At 41.4% G+C, this 26,141-nt stretch overlaps 1 protein-coding gene across 1 annotated transcript in view; it reads right to left on the bottom strand.

The window, feature by feature from the left end:
* The window catches only part of IQGAP1 (IQ motif containing GTPase activating protein 1), a 109,016-nt gene that overhangs the window by 64,180 nt on the left and 18,695 nt on the right, over window positions 1-26,141 (bottom strand). Inside the window, exons 3-5 of the mRNA XM_018065969.1 lie at window positions 6,551-6,707; window positions 4,733-4,810; window positions 2-78 (exon numbers count right to left, since the gene is read on the bottom strand). Coding sequence (XP_017921458.1) covers window positions 2-78; window positions 4,733-4,810; window positions 6,551-6,707 — 312 coding nt within the window. The remainder of the gene's footprint in view (window position 1; window positions 79-4,732; window positions 4,811-6,550; window positions 6,708-26,141) is intronic.

Genomic DNA, 26,141 nt, shown 5'->3' on the forward strand with positions numbered 1-26,141 from the left:
CCTCAGTGCATGAATACAGTAGATACATCTGGGCATGTTCTTTCGATCATAGATGTCTGTAGTTTCTGGATAAAAAATCTAAGGAGAAATAAAAGAAGTAGAGTCAGGTATGCATCCATCTGGTTTCATTTAATCATTCACCAGCCATCACTGATACAAGTAAAACTTTGGACAGTTAGCAAAGATCATCAGTGTTCCGCAGATAACTTCATTAGGGTGAACAAACAATTCATCATAAGCAATGTAAGGAATCAACCTTACTAATGTAGGAATCAACCCTGAATATTCATTGGAAGGAATTCATTGGAAGCTGAAGCTCTAATACTTTGGCTACCTGACACTAAGAGCTGACTCACTAGAAAAGACCCTGAGGCTGAGAAAGACTGAAGGCAAAAGGAGAAGGCGGCGGCGGCAGCAGAGGACGAGATGGTTAGATAGCATCACTGACTCAACGGACATGAATTTGAGCAAACTCCAGGAGACAGTGAGACAGGGAAGCCTGGCATGCTGCAGCCATGGGGTCGCAGAGTTGGACACGACCGAGCACTACCACCACTCCCACAATACCTGTGGCTCCCAATAAGGGCTGTGCACCAAAAGAGAGACAAGATGTACCAGCATCACCTCTTTCGATAATTTTCAAATTATATGCTCATTTCCTAAGACTAACATGTCTTCCCCTGAACAGTGAAAATCATGGTCAAAGTCAGTTATCCTTCCCCCCAAATATTACAGAATCCATTTTAGAAAGTAATAGGAAAAAAAGGTTGGTTAGATAGGACAGAGACAGATTATGAGGACTTTGACAGTCAGACCAGTTTGAACTTGATATGCAGGCCTCAGAGAAGTCCTAGCTTCAAAGCCAAAGCTAAAACCAGAGCCTCAGGAAGATCTGACTGCAGACAAGACACAAAACACAGTGAATAGTGAAGAGATTGAAGCTGGAGAAACCAGGCTGGGAGGTGGTTTCAACAGAAAAAACAGAGACTGCAAACAACTGAGGAAGGCTTGGGGAAAGACTGTTTAGGAGTCCAAGGAAACGCCAAGGCTTTGAGCCTGGATGACTGGGAAAATGATGACACGGTGCCACTTACTCAGAGGAGAAGTTCACTTGGGAGAAAAGGCAGGTTTAGTTTTAGATACGAGAAAGTCCAAGAGAAAGAAAGCTATCCACAGAGAAACGTCCAGTAGCCAATTGAAGACGCTGTGTTTATCGTGAAGCAGAGAGCCTTCAAAACAACTGAAACCATGAGAATTAGAGAATGTGGCTAAAAACAGAACTGCATCTTAAGGAATGCCCACTAGGACACAGAAGGTAGAAAAGCTGAAGAAAACAGAGGACTATCGGGCAGATTAAAAACAATGGCGTGGCGGGGGGGAGGGGGGAGGGGGGTCGGGATTGGGAACACGTGTACACCCGTGGCCGATTCATGCTGATGTGTGGCAAAACCAATACAATATCGTAAAGTAAAAATAATAATGATAATAAAATAAATAAAAAAGCAAAAACAATAACATGCTTCATGGAGGAGCTGGCCAACAGCATCAATTATAATAAAGAGTCAAGTGCATAAAAATCGAAAAATTATATTAAGTCTCTATAGTTTGTGTATGTACCACATAAAAAGATTAGGAAAGACATCTCAACAAAACTATATATGTGTTGATATACAGCAGAAACCAACACAATATTGTAAATCAATCATCATCCAACTAAAAATAAATAAATTTTTAAAAATACTATATAGGTATTGTCAATTATTGATCACACATTATATTATGGGCAAAAACACATTTTTTAGGCTAAGCATCTTTAATCTACATTACTCAGAAATCTTCTGGACTTAAATCCTACAGAGCAAGGCTAACAGCCATGGGCTCAGTCACTTCAGCTGTGTCCGACTCTTTGTGACCTCATGGACTGTAGCCTGCCAGGCTCCTCTGTCCATGGGAATTCTCCAGGCAAGAATAGTGGAGTGGGTTGCCATTCCCTTCTACAATTGTTCTGACAGCCTTTGGGGAATTCTGTTTGTCAAGATTGTGGTTCAAGACAATGCACTACTGTTAGTAAACAAAAAAGGCAATAAAATTAAATTATTAAAAACGCATTTTTATAGTAAAAATACTATTAGCAAGAGCAATTATTAACAAAACTGCTTAGTATCATTCAAAAAGGTTAAACTGTCATTGCCCATTGGGCATACTATATAAAAAACAGGAACAGGAAGTTACAGGTGCGCAGAAAGGCCTAGTGGCTGTAAGAGCATGATGTATTGCACTTCCTGACATGTGTGGGGCTTAATTCTCAAATGTACCAGTGCAGGGAAGAGAGCTTCAGCACTTTGCTCTGAACAAAAGAGGACACAAGCCTAGTCTTCAGCCAAGACGTAGCTCTGAGTTAAACTCAATTCAACAGGCATGTGTGCAACAGTGAGCTGAGCACTCCGCAAAATGCCAAACGCTAACTTCCCAGTGGCTTCAGCCACCTTCTGATACTCTACATTTCTTCTGGATCTTTCTTTGGTTACAGAAACTTAGATTCCACAGGAAAGTATAAATAGAATGAAAACCACCCCTTAACTCCATCACACAGAAATGAAAACTATTTCTGTCTGCAGATTTTTCCCAAGAACACTCTATTTTTAGACAAAAATCCTGACCTCATCTAAGCCAGAACTCAAAGTTGTATAATCTTAGCCTGATTTCATTTTTCACTTAACACATCACAGTTAGGTATACAGATTGACATCATCCTTTTTCAATGGCAGCAATAGTATTTGACGGGCTGTAACATGGTTAATACCTGGAGTGGAGGAACATGTGGTTTGCTATCAATTTTTTACATCATAAGCAATGCTGGAAAGCCTTACATGATATTTTTCTGTGCTTGTCTAATTTTTTTCCTTTTTTTAATTTTGAGCTGGCGGGATGTGGGTGGGGATAAATTCCTAGAAGGAGAATTCTTAAGTCAAAGGATGGTGGGGGTAGGGGGAATAAAAGCTGTCCTTGCCTCTAACAGTTATACTACATCATGGCCTCTCTGGCTATTCAAGGTAAGACTGGGTAGCTAGTTGTATGATCACCACCAGGTCAGTGATTCTCTTGCTTTCTGTACATCACCTGCTCAACCAGACCCTGATTCACCTATACCCTATTCATATGATTGACATTCCCTCTTAACTGTATAGCCTAATCAGTAAATGCTAGTGACTGTTCTAATCTTTAGATCAGAATGGCTCCACGATGCTACTTTATCAAAGGGAAGACTTCTGCTCGAGGGGCCAAGAGGGACGTGCTCTGCTGCTGCTTTCCCTAGGCCAAAGTAAGTGGTAAACAACCCCCGATCTGCACCACCAACAGCAAAGCCTGCTGCCATGTTCTGTCTGCTGTCTGCGACCCACGGCAGGGTGTTACTCCAGAGCTTGCTCCAGACATGGAAGATCCCCTATCCAATAAACCAAGGATGTCTCTGTTGCTGTCTCTGGGCTCTTCCTTCAGTCTCAAAGCTGGGCAACTACAAGGCTTGCCAGCCTGTGAAGTGCAGCCCAACATTTGAGATAGCAATTTCACTAAAAGCAGCACTAAACAAACTCAGGAGCAAAAATGCTCAAAGATGCCTACTCCCATATCAAAAGCACAGCCCTGGACTTCCCTGATAGCACAGCAGATAAGAATCTGCTTGCCAATGTATTGGACTCTTGGTTTGATCTCTGGTCCGGGAAGATTCCACCTGTCATGGAGCAACTAAGCCCACGTGCCACAACTACTGAGCCTGTGCTCTAGAGCCCGGGAGCCCACATGCCGCAACTATTGCAGCCCCCATTCCTAGAGCCTGCGCTCTGCAGCAAGAGAAGCCACCACAGTGAGAAACCGCACACTGCAACTAGAGAGTAGTCCCTGCTCTCTGCAACTAGAGAAAGCCCGAGAGCAACCACGAAGACTCAGTGCAGCCAAAAAAGAGCTACAGCCATCATCCCAAACTCAAGACGTAAAAGTTAAATATGTGTCACTTTTCTGCCATCAATTATACCTCAGTAAAGCCGTCATAAGAACAAACTACAGCCATCACCAAGACCAGATATAGGAAGTCAACATCATTATATGGCCTACACAGTCTGAAATATAAAATAAGCCCTTCATACTCCCCACAGATTTAGTTATTCAAAAGCTGGAAAATGATGTTTCTAAATATTTCCTTATGTTTCCTAAAGTCAGACTTGAACGTAGCAATTCTGTGAACAAACAAAATCCACTGAATTGTGTACTTTAAAATGGTAAATTTCATGGCACGTGATTCCCACCCCCTACCCCCGCTTCCCTGGCTACACCTCAAGGCTTGTAGGATCTTAGTTCCCCCAAAAGGGATTGAACCTGAATGTCCGGAGTCCTAACCCACTGGCCCACCAAGGAATTCCCTCATGGTATGAGAATTTTAACATTTATAATTTGGTGTAGTAAAAGTAAAGGACATCATAGGGAATTTCTCTAGGGTAAGGTGAAGCAGGGATGAAAAATATAAAAGCAAAAGAACAAAGCTAATTCCTAAAACAAACTGGAGAGATCCTTTAGCATTTAAACAAGAAAAACAAATTACACACACACACACACACACACACACACACACACACACACACATAAAACACCAACTGAAGATAATTTTATATGTTGAATGAGAACTGTTCCGCCAAAACAGCCAGAACTAAGCCAGAACTATGACTGTCACAGAAATTACCTTAGGCAATCCAATCTCGCCCATGGCATTCAACCACTGAATCACGTTATCAGTATGTCTGAAGTGAAGGCCAGTTGCCTAGAACAAATGAAAGACCATTAGACACTGTTTGGCAATACTGAAGCAAATCCTCAATAAAAACTCTCCTTGTAAAAGCTTCTCTGTGAGACTTCGCATGTCCCCTTAAACTTAAGGTCTATCTCTAGCATACGGTCACATTTAATCCCTAGAAGCCAAACCCACATCTCAGCTCTTCTCAATGAAGTACCATCTGGAGAATCTTCTGAGAACGGTGTGCTCAGCAGAACATGGTCTTTGGAATTCAATTATTCTGGATTCTGTTCCTCACGTGGCCATCTATTGGTGACACTGGGCAAGTCACTTCACCCTTTTGAGTCTGAGTTTCCCCATCTTTCATGGAGAAGGAAATGGCGACCCACTCCAGTATTCTTGCCTGGGAAATCCCATGGACAGAGGAGCCTGGCGGGCTACAGTCCATACAGTCACAAAGAGTTGGGCATGACTTCCTGACTGACACTGTTACCCATCTTTAACATCTACTTTATGTCTGTCAGAAAGATTAACTGAGAAAACGTACATAAAACACTCAGTGTGGTGTCTGGCAGGCAGAAGATACTCCCCAAATGAGGTTTTCTCATCCTACACATACAAACGTCCCCTCTAACCCTCTGCACCTGTTGTTTTCTAGGAAGGCTCACTCTCAAGACAGGTAGAGGGGCAGGCTGATTGCTCTACTGCTGCTGCAGTCTCCAGGCCTCTCGGGTCTATCTGTTCTGCACACGTTCTGTAAGCTCCTGACAGAGCAACTCAGGAGGTATCTCTAGAATAACTGCTTAGTTAACACTCCACACATACATCTTGGCTTTTTAAAAACTTTTCAAATGAGGTTAGCATAATTCTTTCTTTATTTTTTGATTGCATTGTGCAGCATGTGCGATCTTAGTTCGCCGACCAGGGACTGGACCCACACCCCCTGCATGGAAGCATGGAGTCTCAACTCGTGGATCAGCAGAGAAGTCCCAAGTCTTTGGTTTTTGATGAGGGAAAGTTTCTATTTGGGATGTTAATTCTGGCTTAAGATCTACTGTTCCCTTGTTTTCCTTCAAAGTTAAACATAAAGCAAAAATCTTTCTTGACTCTGTCTTCATTGTTAATTCTCAGCTCTGACCCAGTTCTGACAGTTGACCTCATACATTTGCTCTCGGTTTTGTAATCTTCCACTATCTTCTACACTCATCCTTTTCTAGATAAGAGCTCTTAGGAAAGCTCCTCACAAAAACTCTGTAGGCAATGGAATTTGGTCCTAGTCAACATCCCAACTTACTTAAAGTAGTCCTCTTTTTGAGGGTCCCAGGCCGCAAGAATCAAACACTCATCTCAATTTCTTAAAATCAGATCACTTTCCTACTTATCTTAAACTTTAATATCACGAGTTGATTTTCTCCCCTCCAAAGTTGCTAATGCTTTTAATCTGTCAACAAATCTCAGAGTTTGGTTAAAATTAAAGTAGTAATTTCCCTAGTTATCTCCTCTGCCTTCTAAGAAATAAAAAATTCATTAAGGACCAAATTACTACAAATTACTGATTAGAATTGCACCAGGAATACAGTCAGCTCAAGTTCTTTTACAACTATATCTTGACTTTGCACTGAACTTTCTCCACTCTGCCAGGCATTTTATTTTGTTGGAACAAAGACATTTCCACATATTTCTCAGTAACTCTTTCATGGGATAAGGGATGTTAAACTTCTCTCTCTGATTTATGGAAACTGAAGCGCCAAGCAGGGAAGGACTCACCTTGTATCTGGTCTGCTCTCGGTCATAGATCTTCTTCAGGGACACCACTTTAGGGGAGAAGAAGTTTCCCAGTTTGGCGAGGTAGACCCCATTCCTAAGCCCCTCTTCCAGTTCCGTGGTGGGAGGCAGATCTTCCCCAAGGCATGCTTCCATCCACCTGCACAGAAGGAGAAAGGACTTGAGAAAAGCGAGGGAAGGTCTGAACACTTTCCTCAGAGATCTCAAGCTTAATTTCCACTCTCTTTGGACAAGTTTATATCGAACCTAGGCAACACTCTTTAAAGATTCAACTTCAGGGGCTTCCCTGGTGGCTAAGTGGTTAAAGAATCCACCTGCCAATGCAGGAGACACGGGTTTGATCCCTGATCTGGGAAGATTTCACACGACTCTGAGCAACTGAGCCTGTGCTCCACAACTACTGAGCCTGTGCTCTAGAGCCCGGGAGCCACAATTACTGAGGTCTGAGCACCCTAGAGCCCATGTTCTGCAACAAGAAAAGTCACTGCAATGAGAGAAACCCGTGTAGCAATTAGAGAGTAGCCCCCCCGCACCCCGCCCCAACTTGCTGCAACTAAGCGAAGACCCAACACAAACATAAATAAATAAATAATTTTTTTTAAAAAAAGATTAAGTTTCACATACATCCTTGTCCTGGCCCAGTCACACCTCAGAAGCCGGGAGCTGAGGAAAATTCCTGAGTATAAACGCCGCCCACTTCTCTGCCCTCCTTTCCTCTCCTGCAACAAGACACCAGCTGGACCGGGTCCTCACTGCCCACGAAGCTCAACCCAGACCCTCTCCCTCACTCCTTCAGTTGCTCCTGAAGAACTCCTAAGAATAATCCTTTGTAACTAAAGCCACCATCTCTCAGCTGCTCAGAAACTTAAATTTGTAGATGAAGTTCTCTTCTGGTTTGAGAATTCAGCATTGACAGTGAATTTCTAGATTCAGATTTTAAAGCCGCTTAGGGGTTAACCAAAACAGTCAATCATCTCACCTAAAATACTTTAGGAAACTCCAATGGAACCAGTACAAATGAATTAAGTGTTTTTTTAAGAGGGGAGAGGAAGTTGGAAAGGAAAAGAAAACTCTACTGTCCACCTCAGATTCCTCTTATAAGATTTTAGGGAAGCCCAAGATAAAACCCTAGTGGCTCAGATGGTAAAGCATCTGCCTGCAGTGCAGGAGACCTGGGTTTAATCCCTAGGTCAGAAAGATCCCCTGGAGAAGAGAATGGCAACCCACTCTAGTATTCCTGTCTGGCGAATTCCACGGACAGAGGAGCCTGGTGGGCTACAGCCCACGGGCTCGCAGTCACTGGACAGAGCGACTAACACTTTCACTTTCAAGACAAAACAAAGCAAAATTTACTTGCATACATTTTCTACAACAGAAATGTAGGTAACTAAAATACCATGCAGGGCAATGCTTTTAAACTTTTTTTTTGAGTCACAGAATCCTTGGAATATGTAAGGAAAGCTATATGCCTCCCCTCAAAAATGTACACATACCTAGGTTTATAATTTCAGAGATTTCACTGACTCCATATTGAAAACCCTTAATTTAAAATTATGCTACTCAAACTTTACAAGGCTATTCTTATCCCCATGTTCTTCACCACACCAGGGCAGTGGGTGGGGTGGGAAGAGGACCCCTATATGATGCCTGGTCTATTTCACTAGTGCTAAATATTTGAAAAGCCAAATGAAAAACACAAAAGAACAAAGATACAGCAGACTGAAGTAAAAATTAGATTTACTGACCAATGAGACAACAGAAAAATTAAGCATTTATAATGTCAATTGATACATAAAGTTTAAATTAAAAGATAATAAAATTTCTCGTATTCCATCTTTTCAAACTTAGATTACCACTCAGAATCTTTAAAAAAAAATAAAAAAGGAAAGCAACAGTGGCCCCGCTTTTCTCAAGTTCTACAAAATAGTTATTCAACCTCACTTTCAAAACTATCCTGTTTCTAACTCAGCATAACATCTGACACTGAGTCGGTACTCAAATAAATATTAGTTGGATAGATGAATGGGCAAGAGAATTTTCTGGTTATTTCCTATATCCAATGATATTATGTTTTCTCCTCTGGATTTTCTTTTACATAGTAGAACTGAAATGTCACTAGAGGAAAAAGAAGAAACAAATTAATTTCCCAAGAGAGTTGCCACAGCAACTAGATACCAATTAGTAACAACTATAAAATCCAAACTACGCTTCTCCAACAGCCTAAAGACCAGGAGGGCAATGTGGGGAAGAACGTAGGTCCATGGTATGAAAAAGAGCTGCAGTCATCGGAAATAATCATCCCTCCAATGTTTTACTGCTGAAAAGGATACAGCAAACAGCTCCTGGCAACCCCTGCTCTCAGGAGGCAGTCTAACTTGTGCTCTCGTTAACAGGGACAAATCTGGAATAACTCGAAGCGAAACACAGTCCTTTACCACATGAGGGTGTAAAGAAAAAGTAACGTTTTCCTCTCAAAATGGAGAAGACTGGATAAACAGCTCACTAGTTCTTTTGCCTTGCATCAGAGCCAGCGACCAGGGCTCTGCAGGCTCTCCTCTCCTCTGAGACCACTAGATTACAATCACATTAAAAGGAGGGACCACAGCCACACCCCCTACAATCCTTCTCTGCCTCCTTTGTCTGACTACTCTAAACCAGTCCCGATTGAGGACAAGACTCGCAAGCTTTCTGGTGGAGCTGAATGCCCTGCGTATCACACAACTGTCAGGCCGAAAGAAAAGTCACCTGTGACCTGGTCAAAAAAGATAAAGCAGAGAGCAGGAGCTAGAAGAAACAAGCAAAGCATACGAGGGTCTCTAAACAAGCCTCTAACTGCACTCCAGTTCCCTGCATGGCTCATCCTTCATTCTAAACTCTGCTCCACAGCAAAAGTATCATCTGGTTTGTTTATAAGCATAAAGTTAGTTAAATGAGGACCAAATTATTTTGGAAAATTAAGAATATTAAATGACATGCTATATTACTATCATTTTTAATCATAGCAGCAGTTTGAGTTCTACTATAATTCTGAGGAGATAACAACAAACCCACCCGTCCTCTCCAGCCCATCTGAGATTCCCCCTCTGCCACTAATTCAAAGAACCACAAAATGCGAGAGCAAGGAGCTGTTAGGACAAATCCCTTTGGGGTCTTCCCCCCAATATAACACACATCCATTATAGAAAACTACAAGAACTTTCTCATTATTTTATGAATATTTTCCATGTTATTATACAGTCTCTGAACACCCTGAGTCACATTAAAATTCTACTAAGTGCTTAATCAGTCACCTATCTTGGATATTTATAACATTTCTAAATGTTTTCAATTGTTAAATAATTCTCCAAGGAACATCTTTGTACACAATATTCTTCTGTATTTATAATTAACTGCTGAGGAAAGATCTTAGAAGTCTAACTCCAAAACAAAAGACGTTATTGACCAGAAGCTCACCCAAAGATTGTACCAATTTGCACAACCCTCTTGTTTTACAAATAAGAATTAAGGTCTATCCAAGGCTACCTGCTAGTTAGTGACAAAGGTGGGATAAGAGGACCCTAATTCCTAGTTTAGAATCCTTCTCACTAAACCACTATTGCTCTTACCACATCACCCCAGAAGCCTAACACGGCTGAGCTCCACAGAGCTGTCTAAACAGGACAGAGCTGTAACTCTCCCATGCAGGAAAAAGACTGGTATCTCTGCACATTTTGTCCACTTAATAGGGTTTTAAATATTTCAGCCTAACTGTAAGTCCACCAGTATTTCTCAGCTCAGATACAAAGCTTCCTTATAACAGTTAAGCATTTAACTGTATAAGTTCACTTTAGAATAAATCTACACATTGATACCTATCTTATGCCAGACACGAAAAAAATCAACTCAAAATGGGTTAAAGACTTGAACACTGTAAATCTGAAACTGTAGGATCCCTTTAAGAAAACATAGAGGGTAAGCTCCTTGGCATCAGTCGTGGGGACAATTTTTTTGGAGGGTTTGACATCAAAAGCAAAAATAAACAAGGAGGATCATATAAAACTAAAAAGCTTCTGCACAGCAAAGGAAACCATCAACAAAATGAAAAGGCAACCTACAGAATGGAAGAAAGCATTTGCAAATCATATATCTGTTAAGGGGTTAATCTCCAAAATATTTGAAGAACTCAACAACTCAAAAGCAAAAACACACACACACACACACACACACACACAAACCAACACTCCAAGTTTTAAATGGACAGAGGTACGGAATAGTTTTCCAAAGGCATACAAACAACAAACAGGTAACTGAAAGGATGCTCAGCATCATTAAATCATCAGTTCTGTTCAGTCGCTCAGTCGTGTCCAACTCTTTGCAATCACATGAATCGCAGCATGCCAGGCCTCCCTGTCCATCATCAACTCCCGGAGTTTACCCAAACCCGTGTCCATCGAGTCAATGATGCCATCCAACCATCTCATTCTCTGTCGTCCACTTCTCCCGCCGTCAATCTTTCCCAGCATCAGGGTCTTTTCAAATGAGTCATCAGGTGGCCAAAGTATTGGAGTTTCAGCTTCAACATCAGTCCTTCCAATGAATATTCAGGACTGATCTCCTTTAGGATAGACTGGTTGGATCTCCTTGCACTCCAAGGGACTCTCAAGAGTCTTCTCCAACACCACAGCTCAAAAGCATCAATTCTTCAGTGCTCATCTTTCTTTATAGTCCAACTCTCACATCCATACATGACCACTGGAAAAACCATAGCCTTGACTAGATGGACCTTTGTTGGCAAAGTAATGTCTCTGCTTTTGAATATGCTATCTAGGTTGGTCATAACTTTCCTTCCAAGGAGTGAGCGTCTTTTAATTTCATGGCTGCAATCACCATCTGCAGTGATTTTGGAGCCCCCAAAAATAAAGTAAGCCACTGTTTCCACCGTTTCCCCATCAATCTGCCATGAAGTGATGGGACCAGATGCCATGATCTTAGCTTTCTGAATGCTGAGACAACTTTTTCACTCTCCTCCTTCACTTTCATCAAGAGGCTCTTTAGTTCATCTTCACTTTCTTCCATAAGGGTGGTGTCATCTGCATATCTGAGGTTATTGATATTTGTCCTGGCAATCTTGATTCCAGCTTGCGCTTCCTCCAGCCCAGCGTTTCTCATGATGTATTTGGCATATAAGTTACATAAGCAGGGTGACAATATATAGCCTTGACACGCTCCTTTTCCTATTTGGAACCAGTCTGTTGTTCCATGTCCACTTCTAACTGTTGCTTCCTGGCCTGCATACAGATTTCTCAAGAGGCAGGTCAGGTGGTCTGGTATTCCCATCTCTTTCAGAATTTTCCACAGTTTATTGTGATCCACACAGTCAAAGGCTTTGGCATAGTCAATAAAACAGAAATAGATGTTTTTCTGGGACTCTCTTGCTTCTTCCATGATCCAACGGATGTTGGCAATTTGATGTCTGGTTCCCCTGCCTTTTCTAAAACCAGCTTGAACATCAGGAAGTTCACGGTTCACATATTGCTGAAGCCTGGATTGGAGAATTTTGAGCATTACTTTACTAGCGTGTGAGATGATCGCAATTGTGCGGTAGTTTGAGCATTCTTTGGATTGCCTTTCTTTGGGATTGGAATGAAAACTGCCCTTTTCCAGTCCTGTGGTCACTGCTGAGTTTTCCATATTTGCTGGTATATTGAGTGCAACACTTTGACAGCATCATCTTTCAGAATTTGAAATAGCTCACCTCCACTAGCTTTATTCAGAGTGATGCTTCCTAAGGCCCAATTGACTTCACATTCCAGGATGTCTGGCTATAGGTGAGTGATCACACCATTGTGATTATCTGGGTCATGAAGATCTTTCTGTACAGTTCTTCTGTGTATTCTTGCCACCTCTTCTTAATAGCTTCTGCTTCTGTTAGGTACCTATCATTTGTCCTTTATTGAGCCCATCTTTGCATGAAATGTTCCCTTGGTATCTCTAATTTTTTTGAAGAGATCTCTAGTCTTTCCCATCCTACTGTTTTCCTCTATTTCTTTGCACTGATCGCTGAAGAAGGCTTTCTTATCTCTTCTTGCTGTTCTTTGGAACTCTGCATTCAGATGCTTATATCTTTCCTTTTCTTCTTTGCTTTTTGCTTCTCTTCTTTTCAAAGCTATTTGTAAGGCCTCTTCAGAAAGCCATTTTGCTTTTTCGCATTTCTTTTTCTTGGGGATGGTCTTGATTCCTGTCTCCTGTACAATGTCACGAACCTCCATCCATAGTTCATCAGGGACTCTATCAGATCTAGTCCCTTAAATCTATTTCTCACTTCCACTGTATAGTCATAAGGGATTTCATTTAGGTCATACCTGGATTGTCTAGTGGTTTTCTCCACTTTCTTCAATTTCAGTCTGAATTTGGCAATAAGGAGTTCATGATGTGAGCCACAGTCAGCTCCCAGTCTTGTTTTTGCTGACTGTATAGAGCTTCTCCATCTTTGGCTGCAAAGAATATAGTCAATCTGATTTCGGTGTTGACCATCTGGTGATGTCCATGTGTACAGTCTTCTCTTGTGCTGTTGGAAGAGGGTGTTTGCTATGACCAGTGCGTTCTCTTAGCAAAACTCTATTAGCCTTTGCTTTGCTTCATTCTGTACTCCAAGGCCAAATTTGCCTGTTACTCCAGGTGTTTCCTGACTTCCTACTTTTGCATTCCAGTCCCCTATAATGAAAAGGACAGCTTTTGGGGGTGTTAGTTCTAGAAGGTCTTGTACGTCTTCATAGAACCATTCAATTTCAGCTTCTTCAGCATTACTGGTTGGGGCATAGGCTTGGATTACCATGATATTGAACGGTTTGCCTTGGAAACGAACAGAGATCATTCTGCCGTTTTTGAGAAAAAAACGGACTCTTTTGTTGACTATGATGGCTACTCCATTTCTTCTGAGGGATTCCTGCCTGCAGTAGTAGATATAATGGTCATCTGAGGTAAATTCACCCATTCCAGTCCATTTTAGTTCACTGATTCCTAGAATGTCGACGTTCACTCTTGTCATCTCCTGTTTGACTACTTCCAATTTGCCTTGATTCATGGACCTGACATTCCAGGTTCCTATGCAATATTGCTGTTTATAGCATTGAATCTTGCTTCTATCACCAGTCATATCCACAACTGGGTGTTGTTTTTGCTTTGGCTCCATCTCTTCATTCTTTCTGGAGTTATTTCTCCACTGATCTCCAGTAGCATATTGGGCACCTACTGACCTGGGGAGTTCCTCTTTCAGTATCCTATCTTTTTGCCTCTTTATACTGTTCATGGGGTTCTCAAGGCAAGAATACTGAAGTGGTTTGCCATTCCCTTCTCCAGTGGACCACATTCTGTCAGATCTCTCCACTATGACCCGTCCATCTTGGGTGGCCCCATATGGCATGGCTTAGTTTCACTGAGTTAGACAAGGCTGTGATTCCAATGCAGGGACCACAGGTTCGATTCGGTTGGGGAACTAAGATCCCACAAGGTGCACAGTGTACCACAAAAAAAAAAAAAAAAAAAAAAAGGAATAATTTCAATAAGCTCAGACTCCTGCATCTTCCCATATGTAGAAAAACACTAAATTTGTTAACCTGAGATGTCTGGGTGGTGGTGGTGGTGTTGATAGCAGTAATCTTATGATGTTCTGACTACCTGAGCATTTTGGGCTTTTTTTCCCAAAAAACTCTCATTTTTTCCTGGCTCCTCCCTTACCTCTTTGAAACAGTCCTTCTGAGCTATCTGAGAGGCTGTCTCTTGGGTTTAAGTCAGCCAAATAAAACATAATTCTCAACTTTCAGATTGCACTTTTTTTTCCTAGTCAACAGTGGGAATATAAATTGGTGTGGCCACTATGGAGGCAATATGGATGTTCCTCAAAAAACTAAGAACAGAACTGCCTTCCATCCAGCAGTGCCTCTGCTGGGTATACAGATGTCCCTCGGTATTAACAGGGTGGTTTCAGGACCGAAACCTTGGACTCAGGTAAGACCCCAAATCCAAGGATGCTCAACTCCCGTATATAAAATGGCGTAGTATTTGCATACAACCTAAGCACACCCCCCCCATATACTTTACATCATCTGTAGATTACTCATGATACCTGATACACTGTGAATGCTATGTGAATTATTGTAAATACAGTGTAAATGCTATGTAAATAATTGCTGCCAAGCAGCAAATTCAAGTTTTGCTTTTTGAAACTTTTCAGAATTATTTTTTCCCTGGATATTTTCAATCCACAGTTGACTGAATCCATAGATGCTGAACCTGCGGATACAGAGGGATGACTGTATGTCCAAAGGAAATAAAAACAGGATATCAAAAATATATTTGCACTCTCACAATCATCACAACACTATTCACAACAGCCAAGATAGGGAAACAACCCAAGGACCCGCAAATGCATGAATGGATAAAGAGGTTATGATATATGTACTGTTGTTGTTGCTTTCAGTCACTTGTGTCTGACTCTCTGTGACCCCCATGGACCGCAGCACACCAGGCTTCCCTGTCCTTCACCATCTCCCAAAGTTTGCTCAAACTCATATCCATTGAGTTGGTTATGCTATCCAACCATCTCGTCCTCAGTCGTCCCCTTCTACTGCCTTCAATCTTTCCCAGCATCAGGTATGCATATACATACAAAGAAATATTATTCAGCCATGAAAATGAAGGAAATCCAGCCACTTGTGACAACATGGACAGACCTTGAGGGCAGTATGCTAAATAAAATAAACCAAAGGGTATAAAAAAAATACTGTATGGTATCAATCACATGTGGAATCTGATAAAATACATAAATAAAGTCAAACTTTTAGTGCTTGCCAGGAGGTAGGGCCTGGAGAAAATAGGGAGAGATTGGTAAAAGGATACAAACATACACCTGTAAGATGAATAGGGTCTGAGGCTCTAACATAAAACACAGTAACTATACTTGATAACACTGTATTGTATAAATGAAAGAGAGCAGAACTGTAAATGTTCTCACCAAAAAAACAAAGAAAAAGATAAACATGTGAGGTGATGGATATGTTAACTAGACAGAGGAAATCCTTTCACAACGCATACATACATCACATCACCACAATGTACTTGCTTTCAAAGTCCTACAATTTTATATGCTACTTGTACTGAAATAAAGCTGAAATCTAAATAAAATAAAATAAATTCGGGACTTCCTTCGCAGTCCAGCAGTTAAGACTACATGCTTTCAATGCAAGGGGCACAGGGTGGATTCCTGCTGGGAAACTATGATCCCACATGCCGTGCAGTGAGGCCAAAAAACACAAAAACTAACTGAATGAATAAATAAATAAAATCTATGCACAAAAGAAAAGTCATTGGCCAACACAATTCTCATGTTACCAACTCTCATGTTGAAAACTATCTTACTATTCATAGAATTTCACGGTTGGAAGGCTCTTTAAAACCCTTCCAGGCTACCTAACTCCTCCACTCCCCTCTCACCTCCCACTCCCTCCCTCACTTTAACGCCTGAATACTCCCAAAACATCTTGGTCAAATCATGCTGTAAACTGACTCTGTGGTGGCTCAGTGGTAAACAATCCACCTGCAAGTTAGGGGGCACAAGAGAGGCGGGTTCAATCCCTGGGTTGGGAAGATCTCCTGGATTAGAAAATCCTACTCCAGTATTCTTCCCTGGGGAATCCCACGGATAAAGAAGCTTTGCGGGATACAGTCCACGGGGTCGCAAAGAGTCAGACAGGACTGAGTGAGCTCAAGTATATGAGCATCCAGGCTGACCTCTGATCACTGATGCTGACGTGGAATCACACATTCAAGTTATTAACCCATTTCATCTCAGGATTCTAGTAGCCAAAAAGCTTTTTATTAAGCCAGCATCAGCTCCCCATGAGAACCCTAAGATGCCTCATGGAGCAAGACAACATATGGAATTAAAATATAATGTGTCCAGAAATGGCCGAGGACTTTTAAAGACCTGGATTTATATCTTGTCTCTGTTACTTATCAAGACCACAAGTCACTTACCCAATTTCTTCATTTGTTAAAAGGGAATAACAATACTTTCCGGATAGGTCTATTGTTGAGGCTTAAATAAGATTACATATGAAATGCAGGGCTTAAGCACAGGGCTTGGCTGGTATTTTAAAAACATATGTGCTTTTCCTCCTTTCCTCTCATATGATGAGTCGCATGCTGACACTTCTGTCAGTAAGATGATTCCAGTTCCTTCAAGTGTGCCTCGAGAAAAGAGAACAGCATCTACCTCATAGGACGACCGTGAGGGTTAAGAGATTACCACACAGAGTTAGGAACAGTGCCTGGCATGAAGTTACCACTCAGGGCATCAGCTGGTGCTACCAGGAGTCTGAGATGTGACTCTCTGTCCCTCAAATCTTCCTCATTCATCTCTGAACACTTATGTTCCAGGTGTGGTCAGACTGGCCTGAAATGGAACTGGAACATCACTTCATTCTGAACAGACCAAAACCACAGACAAAGCCTTGATTTTATTACTGTATAACACTTTGCTAATCAACAGAGTTTCTTAGTATGTTTTCCCCCGAATACACAGCTGCTAAACCTGATCTCTGAAGTTCCGTGTATTAGATTCTTATTTGCACTCATCTCTAGCACATTTCTTTCTGCTGATTCAGCCCATCGTCCCGAATGTCAACATATTTGCAGATCCTAATTCTGTGGCCCAAAATACTAACTTCTCTCCCAGCTTCACATTATCCATAAATACTAGTGGAGTTTGAAGAATGGTGAGGAGTCAACCAAATGGGCAAAGCAGAGAAGGCCTCCAGGCAGAATGCATACCATGTACAAAGGAAGGGAGGGCTGAGAAAACACAGTGGGTTACAGAACAGCTCGGCACTGACATTGCTGGAAGGGAAGGTAGGAGGTAATGACAAAAACAAAAAGCAGCTTGGATGGTGCAAGGCCTGCTTATCAGCTAAGAAACCTTTCCATCTGTCACAAGGGACACTGGAGGATTTTAAGTCAGAAGTGACCTGATCAGATCTGTGTTTTAGAAAATCTCTTTGGCAACAAACAGGATTTTTAAGTTTTTCTTTAAGTACAAATATTTTAACAAATAAGTCACTTAAAAACAAAAAGTTCTGAGAATATGATACCAACTGGTGATACCAGCACACTCTTATCTGTGATGAGGTGTCTCCACCAGGGCCACACACAGACCTCAGCGACAAAACTCCTAACATTAAGGAAATTGAGAACAGAATTGTTAGTCCTTCCTCCCACAAAAAGGGATATAAACTTTGAACATTTTCTCCTCAAGTTTAACCCTACAACAGCTTTAACAAATCTAACTCAAATGAAAATTACTAAAAAAAAAAAAATTAAGTGACATCTTACCTGAAACACAATTATTAAACAGAAAAAGTAAGTTTTAAATGGTTCATTTTCTAGAAATAATGCTAAAAAAAACCCCTCTAACACCATGTTTTAATTTTGGCAGACAGACATTAAGCTGACTACTTCATATGCAGTATCTCAGTTGATCCCTCCAAAACCCCTTAAGGTAAACAGTATTATTATTCCTACTTTACTGATTTAAAAAAAAAAAAAAAGCAAAACATGGACTCCTCAAAGTAAAGTAACTTATCCAAGATTACTTGTCTAGTAAGTGTCTGAGCTCACAATTAAACCCAAGTTGGTGTGATTCTAAAGCTCAGACTCAATTGCTGCAATATATTGCTTCCTTTGAAAATAATAATAGTTATCATCTACTTAATACTCAAGTTCTTAATGCTCAAGTTCTGATGCTTGTGAAAGCATCCTAAACTACAGGGCATGGCCCTCATTAACAACCGTTATTCTATCAAGTACCAAAAAGGAGACCTATTAAACACTGAAGTTGACACCCTTAGTGTGAAAAATACATGCTTTTATAAAAGCCCATCTTTACTATAATGGCAAATAATTCTTATAAATAGTCCTGATATAATTTCATATTTAGCCTATTTTGATAAAACTTTTATTTATACATATTTTTAAAATGTACTCTGACAGTTATGTACCCATTTAGGAAACATTTCTAATGGATCACTCTGTGCAACCTTACAGTGGCATAAAAAAGTGCTGAATACCTGGAGATCACCCCTCGGAGAAGAGAGATGCTTAAACTACTGGCTACAATAGGAGATGATATTTGAACTAGGCTTTGTAAGGTAAATTGCATGTAGAGAGGTGACAAAGGGAAAAACAGACACTGAGGATAAAGGAGACAGCACAAAAAAAGAGCAAAAAGGACTGAAAACAAATGGCATATTTAAGGAATGACAAATCCTCGTGGTAGAGGAGTACGTGGAGATGTGTCTGGAACATTAGGATTTTAATCTGCAGGCAATGGAAATCACAAAACTTTCTGAGCAGACGAGTAGCTTGGTCAGATCTGACATTTAGCAAGGTAACTAGGACAACAGCGCAGAAGACAGGTCAACAGAGAAATATTAGGCAACTACCTCAAGGATCCAGGTGAGAGGTACTAAGCTCTTCAATTAGGGCAACGGTGGAAACAGAAAGAAAAGTGATGAGCAATTTCAGAGAAAGAATTGACCCCACTTGAGGATCTGTTATATGGCTGGGAGTAGGGGTTAGAAGGACACTGAGAAAGATGAAGGTTTAACAGACAAATGGGGGGAAAAAAAAAGCTCCTGACCTTACGTTAAATATCAAGTGGATTAGACATTTTAAAACATTAAAAAATTAATGTTAAAATTTTTAATTTTTAAAATTAACAGTAAAAAATTTTAAACATTTAAAAATAAATAAATGAATGGTCATATAACCTTGAAATGAGAAAGGCCTTTCCAAACAAGACTGTGGACACAGAAATCATTTTTTAAAAGGGAGAAATAAACTGGCTACATCACTAAACTTCTACAAGGCAATTTAAAAAAATTAAAATCTGAAAGAAGCTGGAGGAGAAATTTGCAACTCATAACAAGGAGCTAATAATCTCCCATAATCTTTATTTTTATTTTTTGGCCACATGGCATGTGGGATATTAGTTCCCCGACGAGGGACTGAACCTGAGTTCCACCCTCCACCGTGGAAGCATGGAGTCCTAACCATGGGACCACCCGGGAAGTCCCCTCACATAATTTCTAGATAAGCACGCACGCACACACACACATACACACACATATATATGCTTTAAATAAATAAAATGACAAATATTTCCCTAGGAAAATGCTCTAGAAACACAAACAGACAATTCAGAAAAGAATACAAATAACCAGCAATTATGGGGAAAAGGATCTTAACCTCACTACTGATCAAAGGAATTCAAATTAAAGTAACAATAAAACCATTTTCAGTTATCAGAATGGCAAAGATAAAAAAGGATAGTAACTTATTATTGCCCACTATGTAGGGAAACTTCACATTCTCACACTGTCCCACTGGCAACGTGTACCATCTATAGCAAACTTGCAAAAACTTCCATAAAAGGAACAAGGTTGTTTTATTTTTAAGAGATGATTTGGTGACTCGTGGAATGGATGGCTAAATAAAAGACAATGCCACTAAACAAGGCTGGGGACCCCTGGGGAAGCAGGCCAGAATGAAAAGCTCATGTCTGAAACGTGTTCAACTGGAGAGGTCCATGAGACACCCAGGCAGAGATGTGTTGGAAGTACAAGTCTGAAAAACTCAAGAGAAAAACCAGGTTGGAGACCTAGATTTGAAAAGTGGCACCCCGGGAGTGGATGAGCTCCCTAGAGAAAGACCATAGTGAAAAATTTTCAAGTTCCAGGACTGTGCCTTGGAAAACGCGAATACTTAAGAGGCAAATAATACAGAGAAAGAACAGTTCCTATGGTAAAATGAGAACTATGAGAGAATCACATGATGGCAGGGAAGGAAGAAAACATTTTAGGAAATTGGGGAGGTCACCAACTTCAAATGCTGCAGAGATGGGTGGCAAGAAGAAAAGAACCTGGCAAATAAGAAAGAAGGTCATCTGGGACCCCAACAAGGGGTGTCTCAGTGGAGTGGTGAGACAGGATCAGATACTATCACCAGAAACGTCAGTAGAGGTGGAAAACCAGAGACAGCAAGTGTAGAGTTCTTTCTCAAGAAATCTAAAAAGGGAAGAAAAATCAGAGGAATAAAGAAAGGGTTCGGACTTCCCTGTGGTCCAGTGGTTGAGAATCTACCTGCCAAGGCAGGGGACACGGGTCCGATCCCTGGTCCAGGAAGATCTCACACGCCGTGGAGCAACTAAGCCCGTGTGCCACAACCACTGAAACCTGCTAGAGCCCCAGAGCCCATGCTCAACCACAAGAGAAGACACTGAGAGGAGAAGCCTGCGCACTGCAACAAAGAGCAGCCCCCAAGAGCAGCAACGAAGACCAGCCCAGCCAGAAATAAAGAAAAAAGAGAGAAAAGAAACAGCTGGGGTCGCAAAGAGTCGGACATGACTGCGCGACTGAACCGACCGAGTCTGCAGTGGTGGCACGGCCAGGGAAGGCATGCATTTCCCTCTCTCTTTTTTTAAATAATTGAAGAAGAGGCACTTACTTGCACCTTGCAAGGAAAGCGGGACTAAAGACACAAGAAACAAAGAGTAAAGAAGAAGATTCTGAAGAACACGGGGGGCAGTTATCTATGGAAAGGAACATACCCGCTTCTTCCTTGAGAAAAGAGGGAAGGAAATAATGAACAAAAATGACCTAACTATACCTCTGAGCTTACTTCCTGTCTGTAAAGCAGGATTAGGAATGGCACCTATTCTCATAAGACTGCTGTGAGGATTAACTGAGGTAACGCATATAAGCGCTAAGGCTCTAAGTTTTGGTAGCTATGTGTTTGCGTATGTGTAGAGGACAGCCAAATCCCAGAAATAAACCTGCTTCTAGAGTCTGACACCCAGTAACGTGTGGGCTCCCTGATAACATTTGTCAAAGGGAGCATCTACGTGGCCCTACCATCCCACCGCTCGGCAAGACAAAGAAATGACTATTTGGAGGACTCTCATGTGGTAAGCCTTGAAACAAGCCCAGACCGAGAGCATACGGAGGGAAGAATCAAGGTGGGAATCTGAATTAGGGGTCTGTGAAGAGGAAACCAGCTGAACAAGTTCCACCCAGCACATGATTTCAGCGGTTGCCCAGCTCTGCGCAATACAGAAGCGGAACACACCAATGCCGGAACTGACTACTCCAAACCACTGAGATTCAGTTCCTCCAGGAGCGGCTCAGCGGGTACACACCCAGCTTGCAGAGCAAACGGCCCCCAAATGTCTGCATGACTCACTGAGGAAAAACCTCCCGAGTAGGCTGTCTTTCCTCATAAACAGGATAAGTACTGAGCCACTAACACATTGAGCACCATCTCAGCCTTGGAAACAGCCTCATAATTTCAACATTGTGTGGCAAAAACCCAGTCCTGAGAAAAAGGAGTGTAGATTACTCAAAAAGGCATTCCTCACCATATGAAGAGGGAGGGGAATTAGGGCTGGGTTCTTATGGGTTAATGGGTTTGTGTGTGTCTGTGTGTCTTGATGCAGGGGAACATGTCAAGCCAAAGGAAGAAACTGTACAGAAACTTTGAAGGATTTGAAACAGGGAAGGAAGTGATTAGGTCTGATTTACAAGATTACTCCAAACACAATGGATTAGGAAGAGGGGCTATTATTGGGTTCAGAACTACTGAAGAAAGGCAGGCTAGTTTTCCAAGCCATACACGCAAAATGAGAAATCTAGATAGTATCTGTTTTAAAAGAAACTTCTGAATATGAATTAAACCAATCTGAACAGCTATAGGAATAAGTGAGAAGTAGAAGGGAATTTTTTTTTTCTTCATCTTAAGTAACTTAGTTTAACCTCTGTGTTCCTTGATACCTAATACAGACCCATCCCTGAACTAATCATTTCATTCTGCTGAACTGGACATGAGGTATGCCTGGTTCATTTGCCAAAAGTAAATGCCTGAATTTCAAAACGGTCCCTCGTCTTAACTAGGGTGGTAGAAACTAGACTACGGTGATGGTTGCACCATTTGGTAAATTTACTAAAAATCACTGAGTTATACACTGAAAATGAGAGAATTTTATGGTATTTAAACTATACTTCAGTGTACAGTTCTGGGCAAACAGGATTAACTCACTTTCGGACCAAATATTCAGAAGCTCAGCCTGGTGAAACATTACCGTGTTCAACCTATCCACCCATCCACCTCGACTTTACCACATATCATAAAGCATGAAAGACCTTTTAACCCTAAAGGAAAAAAAAAAAACAACTTCAAAGTAAGCTAAAGCCTCAGCTTAGTCACTGCTGATTGCAATCAGCTCTTGAGAAAAAAAAAAAAACAGGTGAGAGTCCTCTACTAGGTGGAAGACAGGCACATATTTCTTTGCAAAAAAAACCAGTTTTCTGAGTCACTGCCAACTGCAGCAGCTGCTAGAGCCCAGGGGAGCAAGGAGGGCCTGCAGAGCAAGAAGACACCAAAAAAGTGAATGGTCAGATCTAATCGTTAGTGAGAATATACCAAGAGGCGGGGTTAACTGTGATAATCATGAAAGACATAGCCCCTGGTCTCTAAAGTGAAAAAAAAAGTCACTCAGTCATGTCTGACTTTTTGTGACCCCGTGGACTGTAGTCCACCAGGCTCCTCTGTCCATGGGATTCTCCAGGCAAGAATACTGGAGTGGGTAACCATTTCCTTCTCCATAGGCTCTTCCTGACACAGGGATCAAATCCAGGGTTCCCGCACTGCAGGCAGATTCTTCACCATCTGAGCCACTAGGGAAGCCCCTAAGGCTCACAGTAAATTAGATAAGACATAAGTATAAAGCACCATACTGTGAAAACTACAGTAAAGACACCTGGGGGGCAGGAGCTAAAAAGACACAAGAGTGTGTGTGTGCTCAGTCACATCCAACTTTTTGTGACCCCATGGACTGCAGCCTGCCAGGCTCCTCTGTCGATGGGCTTTTTCAGGCAAGAATACTGGAACAGGTTGTTATCCCCTACCCCCAGGGGATCTTCCAGACCCAGGGATCGAACCCGCATCTCCTGCACTGGCAGGTGGATTCTTTACCACTGAGACACTTGGGAAGTCCACAGAGACACAAGAGAGGGGCATCTAACTCAGACCCGGAGTAAAGGTGAGTGTCCAAGTAAGCTTCTTGGAGGAGGCACTGCCTAAATTTATTTTCTTAGATAGGCAATATATTTTTACACAGGTCAAAATTTTAAAGCATAAAAAGAGACCCAGTTAAAACGAAGAAAAATCTCATGAAGTGAAAAGACAAAGAGTGTCATATGCTGCAGAGATTAAGTAAAATAAGTCATGAAAATTTTCCAGTGGGCACAGCAATTAGGTCACTGGTGACTCAAGAAGGAGAAATCACAGTGGGCGGAAAGGAGGGCACACGATCATACCCACCTGAGTTAAGACACACCAAAAAAGTGGACATAGGGAATAAAGACAAGCTTTCCTTGAAGGAGAAAAGGAGAGACAATAATCCTAGACAGGGTCTCAGATTGAGGGGGTCTATCTAAAATGGGTGAGGACATTTACGTGCTAAAGAAAAAGAACTGAAAAAAAAAAAGTCATGTTATGAGCCCAAGTTAAGAAAAAAACACTGGATAAGAACCCTAGAGGACAAGAAGGCACAGGATCCAGATCACAGAGAGAAGATTGAATCTTAAGAAGAAAAACAGTTCTCCCACTGCTACAGGGAAGGAAGTCAAGATGGCATGATAAAAGAGATGCCGTAAATTTGTTAGGGCCAGAAAAAATGAGGGAGTTTGTAGAGAAAGTGGAGTTCATCAAGTTGTGACATGGGAAGCCAGGGATGGAGATGTGTACTAAGAATAAAGGTTGATAAAACTTCTGATCGGCACAGCCAATCTCTGACAATTCAAGTGGTACTTTCAAAAGGCACCTCCATCCATGAACTCTCCCACTGTCTACCACTGGAAATAATCTCTTCTTCCTCCAAACTTCCTCTAGACTTTTTTACTCAGTATCTCTTTACCTCTTAACATTATTTAAGAAGGTAAGGGTGGAATCCTTTTCTGATTTCTATTTGAAGCATGGTGCTCAGTAAATAACTACTGAATGTCAAACTGTTTTCTCTCTCGCTTGAGGACCACAGTCCTGGTCTCAATGATTAATACAGCCAGATAATGAAAGAAAAAAGAAATAACGCTGAACTCTCATCATCATCAACAATGGAATTCTCTTAACCACCAGAGTCCCCCTATTCCACACAACTTTTCACCAATTCAATGGAATGATATTCTGAGCATCTACTCTGTGAAAAGCACTGTGGCAACATCTGTGGCCAGATGCTGTTGGACACCAAGAAGTGGAAAAAGACTCACCCCTAAAGGAGCACAAGAGAGTAAGACGAACACACACACACACACAGTTATGCTGTCCATTCCCTCCCGTACTATTTCAGACTATATTGCAAAACTCAGCCATAAAAGAATTTCTTCCTTAGCTAAACTTTCACACATTAACTTTTTGCTTCATTTCCAGGACAATCTATATTGCCTTTTGACATCAGTTAGATCTTTCATCCTTTGATGTTGAATAATTTTTGAATAACTCTTCCCTTGTAGCTCAGTCAGTCAAGAATCCACCTGCAATACAGGAGACCCAGGTTCAGTTCCTGGGTCTGAAAGATCCCCTGGAGAAGGAAATGGCAGCTCATTTCAGTGTGCTTGCCTGAAAAATCCCATGGACAGAGGAGCCTGGTGGGCTACAGTCCATGGGGTCGCAAAGAGTGAGACACAATTGAAGCGACTAAGCACGCAACATAACCATCCCAACATTTTTAGCCATGTCAGAAAAAAAAATACAATGAGCAATGGAATATTATCAAGTCATTCAAAATAAAAGTACCTTTTAATAATAGGAAATGGAAATAAAAACTATTCTAAGTAATTTGAGAAAGCCCTTAGGTTAGAACATAAATCTTCCACTAATCCTTATACAATCTGTACATAAAAATCTGCAACATGCGTTTTCTCAAAGCAAGTTTTGGGAAATCTCTTCTTGTTACAAAGTTCTTCCTCAATTAAGCAGATTTTCATTGACAAGTTCCATTCCTCTGGTACTGCACATGATAAATTGAAACTCTCTTTCGTTTTTCAGGGATTTTTAAATAATGGCAGGCAAAACATTAACGGGTGAATAAATTCCTACACTGGAGGAGAGGTTGATCTTCTGCAATTCTATGATTCTGTGTTCCCTCTAAATTTTGTTTCCATATTAAGTGATCTGTCCTTCAGTTACTCCCCAAGCATTATAATCTCCATACTGTGCTGTGCTCAGTCACTCAGTTGTGTCCGACTCTTTGGGACACCATGGACTGTACCCCACCAGGCTCCTCTGTCCACGTCCCTCTTAAAGTATGGCCTCCAGAACATAGAACCAGCTTCAGGTGGCCTCTGATTCTTACAGAGGACAGTAGAACCACCTCTTCCTTCGCTGCACAGGTCACATTCCTACTAGTGAATTAATAAACATCTCATATGCATACCTGTGGCTGATCCATGCTGATGTATGGCAGAAACCAATACAATATTGTAAAGCA

The sequence above is a fragment of the Capra hircus genome, chromosome 21 (assembly GCF_001704415.2).
Source record: "Capra hircus breed San Clemente chromosome 21, ASM170441v1, whole genome shotgun sequence".
NCBI classification, from domain to species: domain Eukaryota; kingdom Metazoa; phylum Chordata; class Mammalia; order Artiodactyla; family Bovidae; genus Capra; species Capra hircus.